Source organism: Chrysochloris asiatica, unplaced genomic scaffold (genome assembly GCF_000296735.1).
Source record: "Chrysochloris asiatica unplaced genomic scaffold, ChrAsi1.0 scaffold00130, whole genome shotgun sequence".
Classification (NCBI taxonomy): domain Eukaryota; kingdom Metazoa; phylum Chordata; class Mammalia; order Afrosoricida; family Chrysochloridae; genus Chrysochloris; species Chrysochloris asiatica.
The window spans coordinates 2,846,471-2,859,041 of NW_006408648.1; the positions used below are offsets into that span (position 1 = coordinate 2,846,471).

The following is a 12,571-nucleotide window of genomic DNA, read 5'->3' on the forward strand; positions in this document are numbered from 1 at the left end:
ATGCTGAGTGAAATAAGTCTATCACAAAAGGACAAATAATGTATGAGACCACTATTGTAAAAACTCAAAAGATTTTCATACTAAAAGAAGCATTCTTTGATGGCTATTAGGGTTGAGAAGGAAGGGAGAGTAATTCACTGGCTAGAGGGTAAATCCACGTTAACTTGCGTGGTAAGGAGGGCAATACACAAGAAGGGGGAGGGCTATACACTAGAAGAGGGAGGTTGGCAAAAGAATGATGAAGATAGGTGAAGATACAGGGAGGTATGCTTGGGCTAAAAGGGAAAGATGTAAACAGTGATATGAATACAACCCTGGAACAATAGTGTTCTGTGTATAGATACATGGATCGAGACATAGGTTGAATGGGTAAGAGAGGAAAAGTGGTATATACATATTTATATATCCCATAGAAGTATAAGAGTTTGAAAGAGGATATTTGTACATGAGTATTTACCTTTCTCACAAACACAACTATGAATGTGGTGTAGCATACAGCAGGCAAAAGGATGAAAACTTCCTAGATATTATAAAACTTTGTAAGGCAATGAGTTTATGGAGCTGGGGGCTTAGGACCCTAGTCTCAGGAGACACCGTGGCCAATTGGCATAATATAGTCCACAAAGACAATGTTCCACATCCTGCTTGGGTGAGTAGCATTTGACATCTTGGAAGTTCATGAGCGATTGTCTAAGGTGCAGCTATTGGTCTCTTGAAGTGTGGAAGGAAGAAGAGTGATAAAAATTGAAGAGACTTGGAATCACAAGTTTAATGGAAAATGGAACATGTGAACATTAGTATCCACAATTGTGAGACCAGAAGAACTAGATGGTGTCTGGCTACCTCTACCAGCTGTCTGGACAGTGATAACATTAGAGGGTCCCAGATAGAGTGGGAGAAAATGTGGAACAAAATTCTAAATTATTGGAAAAACAAAAGAAATAAAAATAGATCTGGTTTACTGGTCAGGAAGAGATTGAAGGAACCTGAGACTATAGCACTCAACTATTTTCAGATCTGGAAAGGAACTCAACCTTGTGCCCTCATGGCCTAATTTTCAATCAAGCAGTAGATACATTTATAGGGGACACAAGGGACAAAAACACTAGTAAGATTTGCTCACCATGGAATGGCCAGTCATTCAAAATCAAAAGGGCAATATTTTCCTAAGGACAAAGTTGAGAAGGTGTGAGAAGGTGGGTAGAATGCAAATAGGAAACAAAGGGAGGGATAGGATAGTAGTAGGATAACTGTTGTTGCATGCAGGGGAATGTAATCATTGAGATGAAACAAAGTATATGATTTGTTGAATGTAAAGCTGATGCTCTTGCCTGTAAACCTTCACTCAATTCACAATAAAAAGTTTTTTTTAAAAAAGGTTTACATACTCAAAGACATATTCTTTGATGCTACCAAGTTGGGAGGGAAGGGAGAGTAATTTACTGGCTAAAGGGTTGTTGTTGTTTTTAGATGCCATCGAGTCGGTACTGACTCATAGTGACCTTATGCACAACAGAATGAAACACTGCCCAATCCTGGGCCAACCTCACTACTGTTGCCACGCTTGAGTCCATCGATGCTGCCACTTGGCCAATCCATCTCACCAGGGGGCTTCCTCTTTTTCTCTGACCCTCCACCTTACCAAACATGATATCCTTCTCCAGAGACTGGTCCCTCCTGACAATATGTCCAAAGTATGAGACACAAAGTTTGGCCATCCTGGCCTCCAAGGAGCACTCTGGCTGCACTTCTTCCAACATAGATCTGTTTGTTCTTTTGGCAGTCTATGCACTTTCAATATTCTTCTCCAACACCATAACTCAAAAGCAACAATTCTTCTACAGTCTTCCTTATTCGCTGTCCAGCTTTCGCACGCATATGAGGTTATTGAAAATACCATGGCTTGGGTCAGGCACAACTTAGTAGGGTAGACGGTAACATATGTTAATGCAGATGACAGGGAACTGTCTATGCCTACAAGAAGGGGAACAGCAATATATATGAAATGAGAGGTCAGCAAAAGAATGATGAAGATTGATGTAGATACAGGGAGGTGTGTAAAAGCTAAAAGGGACAGAAGTAAATAGTGATACATACACAACCTTGAAAGAACACTGTTCTGCGACACAGGCTGAATGGGTATGGAAGGAAGAGTGTTAAGAGCTTGAAAGGGGTATTTGTACATGGGTAACCACAGGGAGGAAGTAGGATGACTATTGTTGCATGGAGGGGATTGCAATCATTGAGATGAAACAAAGTGTATGGCTTGTTGAATGTAAACCTGCTGATCTTGGCTGTTAGATGGTGTCTTTCATTCAATTCACAATAAATACTTAAATAAATAAATAAAACATTAAAAGTAATAGAGACATACGATTCATACACAGGAAAAAAGCTGTCAATAACACTGCTCCTGAGAAACCCAGACACTGGATTTACTAGACAAGACTTTACATCTGTTATTATAAGTATGTTCTAAAAATCAAGGAAAATAAAATAATGTCTTAAGAGTTAAAGTATGAGAATGATGTCTCATAAAATAGAGAACATCAATAAAAATATAGAAATTATTTTTGAAAAAAACAGATATAAATTCTGATATTGTAAAGTATAATGACTAAAAAGAACACTTTACTACAGGGGGTTAACCACAGATTTGAATCGTCAGGAGAAAGAATCAATGGATTGAAAGATAGGTCAATTGCTATAGACCAGGAGGCAGATGTCTAAACAGAACAGGGGAACACGGAATGGTTTAAAATTAGGAAAGGTATGCACCAGGGCAATCTGTATGCTGAACAAACAATTCAAGCAGCTGGATCATATGAAGAAAAAGAGAAAGAAAGAAAAAAAAAAAGAGGTTGGCGCAGGACCAGGTAGTGTTTCATTCTGTTGTGCATAGGGTCACCATGAGTCAGCACTGGCTTGATGGCACTTAACAACAAGTCTGAGGAAGAGAGAGAATATAAAAACAAAGAAAAATGAACAGATCCTCAGAGTAATGTGGGACACCATTAAGTGTATCAGCATATGCATACTCTAAGTTTCAGAAGGAGAGTAAAACGAGGAAACAGCATACAAAATACTTGAAGAAATAGTGGCTGAAACATCCCATATTTGATAAAAAATAATCTGCATGTTCAGAAACGCATTGAAGTCCAAGAAGAATAAACTCAAAGAGATCCACACCTAGATGCCTCATAGTCACATTTTCAGACAGAGAATCTCAGGAGCAACAAGAGAGAAGCAACCCATCATGTACAAGGAATGACCATTAAGATTTACAGGTAACTTCTTATCAGAAACCATGGAGTATGGAAGGCAATTGTTGTTGAGGAATAGGCTGGTGGGTTTGAACTGCCGACCTTGTGATTAGCAGTCCAGTGATTAGCCTACAGTGCCACAACAGGACAGAAGATAATGGGATGACATATTTAAAATGCTGAATGGAAGACCATCAACTCAAGAAGTTTATATTCAGCAAATTTATCATTCTAAGTTGCAGGAAAAATTAAGATATTCCAGAAAACAAAACCCAGAATTTTCTGATCGTAGAACTGCCCTCCAAAAAATACCAGAATCTTCCAAGCTGAAATGACAGAGCACTAGATATTACTTTGAATCCAGAAGATAATGCAAATGTTGTGTTAAAACAGTGCAGTCACTTTGGAAAACAGTTTGGTAGTTCTTCAAAATGTTAAACACAGAGGTACCATGTTGTTGTTGTTAAGTGCTGTTGAGCTGGTTCTGACTCATAGCAACCCAACCCTGTATAGGGTTTCTGAAGAGCAGCTGGTGGGCTTCAACTGCCGAACTTGCAGTTAGTAGTCCAGTGCTTATCCTACAGGACTCCATAGAAACCAACAATTCCACTGTTAGATATCTACTCAGAACTGAAAATAAACCTCCACACAACAACTTGCACATGAATGTTCATAACAGTATTATTCACAGAAATTCCAAATAGTGGAAATAACAGAAATGTCCATCAACTTATGGATGAATAAACAAAGTATATTGCATTAGAATATCATTCAGCCATAAAAAGGGATGAAGTACTGATACAACATGGATGAACCTTGAAAACATTATGCTAAGTACAAAAAGTCAAATGCATATTACATGATTTCATTTATAGCCATAGAGAAAGGAAGTAGACTAGTGGTTGTCTGGGGTTTGAGTGGGGAGGACACATGATGATGGGGTAGGGAGTGACTGGGATGGAAATGTTATAAAATTGGATAGTGGTGGTGCTTGCACAACCTTGTGAATAAATTAAAAGCTACTGAAGAATATACTTGATGAGTTTTACTTTATGTGCGTTATCTCTCAGTATTGTCTTTGTTAAGTGCCATTGAGTCAGTTCTGACCCATAGTGATCCTGTATAGGGTTTCCAAGGCGTGGTTGGTGGGTTTGAACTGCCAACCTTGGAGGCTTGCAGTCCAGTGTTTATCCTACAGCGCTACACCAGGACTCCCTATTTCAATATACTCACTATCGATAGAAAATAAAAGATGGCGTCCACCTGAGATGAATTACCCCGACATCTGAATACGTTGGAATAACTATTTTATAAGATTTAGATAAATTCAAAGATGATGGAAGCCTTAGCAGAAAATACGCTTTTTGAGTATATCATTAACCTTTGCTAGACACAATATTACTTATCTATGTATTGCTCAGACACAGAGTCCTGGCCTTGTTGGTGAGGTTTGGACTCACAGACTTGTGAACTGACTATTGTACTCATATTCAAAATTGCCTTATGTGCTTACAATTTCTTACAGTTGTTTTAATCAGGATCTAAGCAAGGTCCTTATATTACAGTTTTGTTTTGTTGATATAGTTTACATGTTGTTTTTTTTTTAATCTAAGATTCCAATAGGGTGCTTCCCCTTTTAAAATTTTATTTATTTATTTTTTTGCTATTTTAAAAAAATAGGTGAAGGCTTTTGGCCATAGAGTTTCAAACATTCTATAATTTGCTGGCTCTATCCTCAGTGGTACTACCTAATGTATTCCCAATTGTATGACCTCACATCCATGTCTAAATTTTTTCAAAGTATATTCAAAAATATAAAAAGATGTTTATGTTACATGAGCAAATTAGGCTAGAGAACAGTACAAATAGCACAGTGCCAATTTTGTTTAAAAACCAAACTATTTATTTCTGAGTCATAGGAGTATATTTTGTCTAAATTTCCTACAACGAACACATATAAACAGAATTACAATAAGCATAAAATATATGGGAGTACACATTGTTATGGGTTGATTTCTGTTTTCTGAAAAAATATGCTCAAGTCCTAACCTCTAGGTTAGGAACATGAGCTTATTTGGAAATAGTGTCTTTGCAGATGTGATTAGTTAACATGAGGTCATATGGAAGTAGAGTCTTCTTTTGAAGAAGTGATATTCATAAAAATAAAACAGACAGACACAAAGAGAAGATGGCCGTATGATGAAGGAGACACGGATTGGGGTTATGCTGCCACAAGGCAAGGAATGCCAAGAGCCACCAGAGGCTGAAAGAGATACGAAAGGCTCCTTCAGAAAGAACATGGCCCTGCCGGTACCCTGAGTTTGGACTTTTAGTCTCTAGAACTGTAAGAAAATAAATTTCTGCTGTCTTAAGCCTCCCATTTGGTGGTAATTGGTTATGGCAGTTTTAGGAAACGAACAACACACATCTTCTCACATTACTGTAAACCAGATACATTTAGGGAAAGCTTGGTTCACTGTGGTTACAAAAGTAAGCCCTGGTACTTCACTGACAGCTGAGGAACCTAAAAAAGGTAGCTGTAAGCTGGCTTGGGAGCGGTCCTGGATATGTTTATTTTGGGGTGATCCTAAAGTGAACTACTGACTAAGAACCACTGGCCAGGAGCAACATATTTAGCCTTGGCATGTGGCTAGGGGGATGCTTGGTAGGGTTGTATCTCCTTGACAAGGAGCTGTAGCAGATGAAATGTCTGCAATGTGGGAAGCACCCCATGAATGGTTCTCCCACACAGAAGCCAGGGTGACCTGGAGGAGTATACTCACTTTTCACCAGGAGGGTCCAGCTACAGGACACCTGGCCTCGGACATTGGATGCTGTGCAGCTGTAGTTCCCACTGTCTCTTGTGCGGACACTCAGCAGACAGAGATAATGAGAGTCAGCATCTTCATAGACCTCAATGGCGCCTTCTCGTATCCTCACAGGGACGCCTTCCAGGAACCAGGCGACTTTGGGCTTTGGGACCCCTGAAACTACAGGTCCAGATGAAGGTCATGAGATCCCTGGAGAGCTCACTGTGCTGTGGGTGGGGAGGACTTGAAGTGGAGGGAAGAACTCAGCCTGGATCTTTTGGAGGGTTCTTAGCCCCTCAACCCTCCAAAGACGTGAATGTCATGACACAGGCAGGGGCCTTGGGGAGGAGGAATACAAGAACAAGTTAGGTCTCTAGGTCAGCCAAAGCCAGGAGAAGGAAGGAAAGAAGAATCCTTCCTCCTTGTTCTTGGAGGATGGTGGCAGTGATGGTGGGAGAAATTGGGGCACAGGGCCAATGTTCTATTCAGCAGCAAATAATGTGCTGATGCTTCTCTGGAATAAGGGGCATTACTAGGCTGAGTCTTTTCCAAGGGCAAGACCCCTACACGGTGGCATCTTGGGTGGGATATTGGAGGCTCAGAATTAGCTATGTACTGAAAGAGGAGAGTAAATACCAATGGCTGCATTTTGGAGACCAGCGATCCTACATAGCTTCACTCACCGTTACATCTGAACTTGACTGTTTGATCCTCACTGACTTCCTGGCTTTGGGGCTTGCTCTCAAATTTGGGAGCAGTTGAATCCCTCCAGTTCTCCATGGGGAGTTTCCTGGCAGCAACCTTGCTCACAACTTCTTGGCTTTGGAGGCCAGATGGCCTTGTGTGGAGGGTGGCTGGAGTGGGTGCCGCTGGCCTCTTCCTCTCTTCTCTGGAGGGTGAGAGGCCCTCTGAGGCTGGTGCTCTCTGCTCAGGTTGGGCTTTCGTAGCCTGCAGGGTGATGGTGCTGGAAGTCTTCTGAAGAACGGCGGTCTTTAGAGTCTTATTGGGTGAGTCCCAGAACGACTCCAGCTTGGCTTTCCCCAGGGTCTGAGGCTGGCTGTAGGTGGCCCAGGCTGGGGAGGCACCTCTCTGGGCACTGGAGCAGTTCTTACTTCCGGATGCAGTCTCCAGGTTGTCTAGTTTTGGCTCCTTCACGATGCCATTGGTCACCTCCCTCCTGATGTCTGCATTGGCAGCCTGTGTACCTCTCACAAATGACCTGTTTGATGGTGGTGATGGTGGAGGACGGGAGAGTAGCGGGAAGAGAACAGAATGACCATCTAGTTACTCACAAACATTACTCAGCACCATAGCAGCCTCCAGGGGTCACAAAAGCTCACTAAGCAAGAGAGAAGAAGAGCAGCTTTCTTTCTTGTGCAGTTTCCTAAGCTAGAAAATAGGCAGCTATTCATGACACTTCCCTGTCCCCCAATCCAGAGCCCTGTTTTACCTTAAGCCAGCCCTTTTCCCTCATTTCCACTGGGGTTACCCTAATCCAAACTACCCAACTGGTTTCACCTCATCCACTCTGGCCCTTTAATCCATTTTCCACACAGTGATCACAGTCAATCTTAAAGCATAAATTGAATTATATCATTGCAAACTTAAGAACTCTCCAGCAGCTTTTCCATTAAATTAAGAATAAAACTGAGCTTCTCAAGAACAAGGACGCCCGCCCCTTGAACCTCATCAGATACTGTGGCACACCAAGCTGTAGCTACACAGGCATTTATGGGGGGCTTTCTCACAAGTCTACTTCTCATCTCAGGGCTTTCATACTCGCTATTCCCTCTTAAAGGAACCCTGGTTGTGCAAATGGTTAAGTGCTTGGCTGCTAACCAAAAGGTTGGCATTTCAAACCCACCCAGCATCTCTGCCGGAGAAAGATCTGGTGATCTGCTCCTAGGAAGACTGCAACCTAGAAAACCCTGTGGGACATTCCACTCTACCACATAGGGTCACTATGAGTTAGAAATCCACTCAAAAGAACACAATGACAAAACAATAAAAACATTCCCTCTGGAACACTAAGTCCCTGAGGTTATTTTTTTCACTTAATTACAATTACTTGGTAGTTCTGAGCTCAAATATCAAGTGTTCAGAAAGGGTTTCCCTGTCACTGTAGTATAAATGAATGCTGCCCTGTAGTCTCCTTCATAGTCGTAGCACAATTTCTAAGTATACACTCACATGACTCGGCTTAAAACTCTTCTCTACACTAGCCTGTGTGCTCACCCTTGTATAGCCAAGGTTTAGTACTTGTACTGAGCCACACACATGGGCAATGAAATGACAAAATATTTGCAGAATGAATGAATACATGCATGCAGTATGTCCTGAAATGTGTAAGGTACCCTTTTTGGAGCAGAGGGTCTTCCTGAGTGATGACTAGCTAGTGAAATTACCAAACAGACACTGTGAAACACAACATTGGATGTAATCTGCAGTCTCTGAGAGTCTCCATGCTGATATGAAACCCGTAGGACATATAGGAGAACAAAACAAGCCAACCAAATGAAAGTGCCACCCAGACGGTCAGTTCTTCTACCCAGTCAAGAGGAAGTTAGGGTGTTTCTCCATAGCAATCCCCATTTTTCCTTGCAGGGCATTTCAGGATGGGAAACATAAGGTTTGACATACCTATTGGTGTTGTCCAGACCTGGGGAAAAAAGGATGAAGAGCAGAAAGAGTGTTAATGGAATATATGATACACCAAGAGGGAGAAATGATTAAACAACAATCCCTTTAGTTTACTGTGGAGTTTTCATTTCCCAACCATTTCCCCATTAACAGATGGCTCAATGTGGCTCCCCTAGTCCTTAACTAGTGTGGTTAATCTGATAAACTCCTTGCAGCCTGGGGCAAACTGGATGAGGACTTGTTGTTAGGTATTTAGAGTATTACCCTGCCTTTACCTGCCCTAAATCAGGGGGAAAAAACAAAAACACTCAAACCAGAACTTCTACATCCTGAAGGTTTGGGGCCTGTCCCTGTTCACTTGCTTACAGAAGGAAACAACATCCAACCTGGGACACAAAAAAATAAGATCTGGAAAATTTCAAGCCCAAACACATGTCCCATAAAAACACACCCCTGCCCATCGAAGTGATCAGTTTTGACAAATACCTGCTTTAAAAAATGTACAAAGAAAGTTTCATTTCATTCAGTTCTTCAAATTAAAAATGTACAAGAATATATTTTTTTTCTGTCACATTCTTTAAATGATTTTTATCATGGAAAATTTCAAAATATGGACTAGGAGAGAATGTTGGTATTGTTAAGTACCATCGAGTTGGTTCTGACCCATAGCAACCTACATAGGGTTTTCGAGGAGCGACTGATGAGCTTGAACTGTTGACCTTGTGGTTCAAACCGACTTTGCAATCTAGTACATTAACCCACAGCACCAGCGAGAATGGGATATAACAAATGCCAAAAGATACAAGTCAGATTAAGGCAACATCAACATTATTTTGTCATTATATTGATTCTCTTTGTTTTGATCTACTATTTTTTTTCTAGAATATTTTCAAGCAAATCCAAGACGCTTCATCATTTTGTCATTAAGCAGTTCTGACGGAGTGCTGTGGCTCCATAGGATAAGCACTGCACTGCGAACCACAAGGTCAGCGGTTTGAGCCCACCAGCCACTCTGTGGGAGAAAGATGTGGTTTTCTGCTCCCACAAAGATTTACAGCCTCAGAAATACTATATAGGATCACTATGAGTTGGAATCAACTGGATGGCACCTAACAACAACAACAGCACTTCTGAACTATACAGTTTTAATTCTATCCTAGGGTAACATTGGGGTCCTGAATGATGAAAATGGTAAATGTGCTCAGCTGCTAACCATAAGACTGGGTTCAAGGTCACCCAGAGATGCCTTGGGAGAAAGGTCTAAAGATCTATTTCTGAAATTGGAAATACCATGAAGCACAGTTCTACCTTGACACACATGGGGTCGTCATGAGTTGGAACTGAATCAACGGCAACTGGTTTAGTTTGTTTTTTTTTTTTTAAAGCAAGTGAAGAGAGAGTGATAAGCCTTCTGTGTTAGACATTCAACAGCAGGCCCTTCCAGTAGTGGGTTGTGATGCAAATTGATCAGGACTAAGATTTTTTTCTTAATGGTTTAGAATACTTACTAAGTGCTGTACACAGTACATATTGTTTTATGAAACTCATTTATTAAATATGCTTATATAATATGTATGCTCCTGGTTGCAATGTAAAATAAATTTATTTCTGTGGGTTATGAAAAATAGGCAAAAAGAAAAAGAAAAGTAAAGAGAGCAAGGAGAAATCATTTTTAAAAACAAAAGGAGACACAAGAGAAACATCACAGAAGAACGGTTAAGAAAGGGAGAGGGAAGATCAGCTCCTTTCTGGATCCCCAAATTCCCGCTTAGCCAAGCTTTCTGCTCCAGTGAAGTGATGTCAGTCCCCATCTTCCCATCCACATGTCCAGCTTCCCCAGATTGGACTTGGAGAAATTGAGGGGAATGGAAAGGAGGAGACTGATTCAAAGAGACTTCAAGTGAAGAAACTGACAGGGGCTGTTGACTAACGGCATTCAAGAGGCAGGGATCAAAGGTGCTGCTGAAATGTTCAGTCTGTGTGAGAAGGAAAATGGGGATCTGAGGGTTGAAAGAGTTAAGTTAACACTGACTGGAAGGACAGACTAGATGGTGAGCAAGTTTTAAGTAGGTTAGATTTGTAGTGAAGTCCATCTTTCCAAACTGCAATGACAATATTAGAAGGGAAGGTGTCAACCTGACTCTTACAGTCTTCTTCTGTGGCTGTGACTGGGCTGCCTGCACCACTCCCCTTTCTTCTGGTTAAAGACCTCACCCTGGGGAGTATGTAGATGTGTCAGCATGCAATGTGTATACACATGTATGCATAAGGAATGAGGATTCAGATACCAGGGAGGACTTACGCTGCACTACTCCTCCCCCAGACAATACCTTGGATGGAAAGGTCAGCAGACATGGAAGCCTTCCCTGACCCGTTTGCCACCATGCATGTATACACTCCCACATCATCTTGGCTGACATCATGGATTTCCAGAACTTGCACCCCATTCTTCTCAGACATGCACATACGGGCACTCGGCTGCAGAGGTACATTTCCCTGTGGACAGCAATAGGGAAGTTTGGTAACAGAAACCTGCTTACTTTTTGGCATTGATGTTCTTCCTCTTACCTACTCTGGGTGTGGCAGACATCAGGGTATGGGCAGCAGAGTCCTCTGCTCTGAGACACTGTCAACAGGGTCAGATGGAGAGCAGTCTTTGGATAACCCAAGGACCTTGACTTGAGGTTCATGTATGTGTATGGTATTCAGGCCAGCTTATAGCATATATCTAGAAACTAAAGGGGCTGTTATTTGAGGTGGGATATCCAAGGAGCTCTGGTAATGTAGTGGTTACAAGTTGGGCCGCTAACCTCAAGGTTAGTAGCTCGAAACTACCAGTTATTCTGTGGGAGAAAGATGAGGCTTTCTGCTCCTGTAAAGATTTACAAACTCAGAAATCCTATACAGAGTCACTATGAGTTGGAATTGACTCCACGACACATAACCACAACCATCCACTGGAGGATCAGCACTGGGCTGTGAACCACAGGTCAGCAGTTCAAACTTACAAGCTGCACCTTGGAAACCCTATGTAGGGTTACTATGAGTCAGAATCGACTCGATGGTACTTATCAACAACAATCCTATATTCAGGGAGTGCAGTGGCTCTATAGGGCCGGGAGTTTGAGCCCACCAGCCGCTCAGTGGGAGAAAGATGAGGCTTTCAACTCTTGTAGAGATTTACAAACTCAGCAATTTGCAGACCCTATACAGAATCCTGGTGTGGCGCTGTGGGCTAATGAGTCAGACTGTGAAGTCGTTTGAACTGCAAGGTCAGCGGTTCAAGCTCACTAGCTTCTCCTTGGAAACCCTATACAGGGTCGCTATGGGTCGGAATCGACTCGATGGCACTTAACAACAACAGCAAACAGAACCACTATGAGTTGGAACCAACTTAACAGCACTTAACAACAGAAACATTCTATGTCCCTCACTTCAGTTTCCCTTTGCCTCCCTTTTCATTTTATTCGTTTTCTAGGACCAGTTCAGGAGAATTGGAAAGTAGGTAAAAAGTGTCCCATCACCTCTTTTTTTAAAGGTTTGTATTGTGGATTTAGTAAAAATTTACAGGGCAGATCATCAGTTTTACATTCAACAAATCATATACCTTGTTTTATTACAATGATTATAATCCCCTCCATGTACCATCAATTAACAGTATTTCTCTATTCATTTTAGCTTTTTTTTTTTAAACAGTCAGGCATATATAATAATTTACACCTCCAAAGGGCACATTCTGCAAGTCTGCCTCCTGGCCACCAGCTCTTAGTCCCTCTCTTCCCATGACTCTAGAGTCCTCAGCCGCTCCCTCGCTCCATGTCCCCATCTCTGCCTCCATCTCTGGTGTCACTGCTTCTC

At 41.7% G+C, this 12,571-nt stretch overlaps 1 protein-coding gene across 4 annotated transcripts in view; it reads right to left on the reverse strand.

The window, feature by feature from the left end:
* Positions 1 to 12,571, reverse strand: part of MYLK (myosin light chain kinase) — a 318,431-nt gene that overhangs the window by 138,474 nt on the left and 167,386 nt on the right. For 2 of the 4 annotated variants that reach the window (XM_006869365.1, XM_006869364.1), the window contains exons 5-8: positions 11,044 to 11,209; positions 8,714 to 8,732; positions 6,757 to 7,292; positions 6,047 to 6,253 (exon numbers count right to left, since the gene is read on the reverse strand). In XM_006869365.1, coding sequence (XP_006869427.1) covers positions 6,047 to 6,253; positions 6,757 to 7,292; positions 8,714 to 8,732; positions 11,044 to 11,209 — 928 coding nt within the window. The remainder of the gene's footprint in view (positions 1 to 6,046; positions 6,254 to 6,756; positions 7,293 to 8,713; positions 8,733 to 11,043; positions 11,210 to 12,571) is intronic. The other 2 variants (XM_006869367.1, XM_006869366.1) reach the window with 1 other exon arrangement.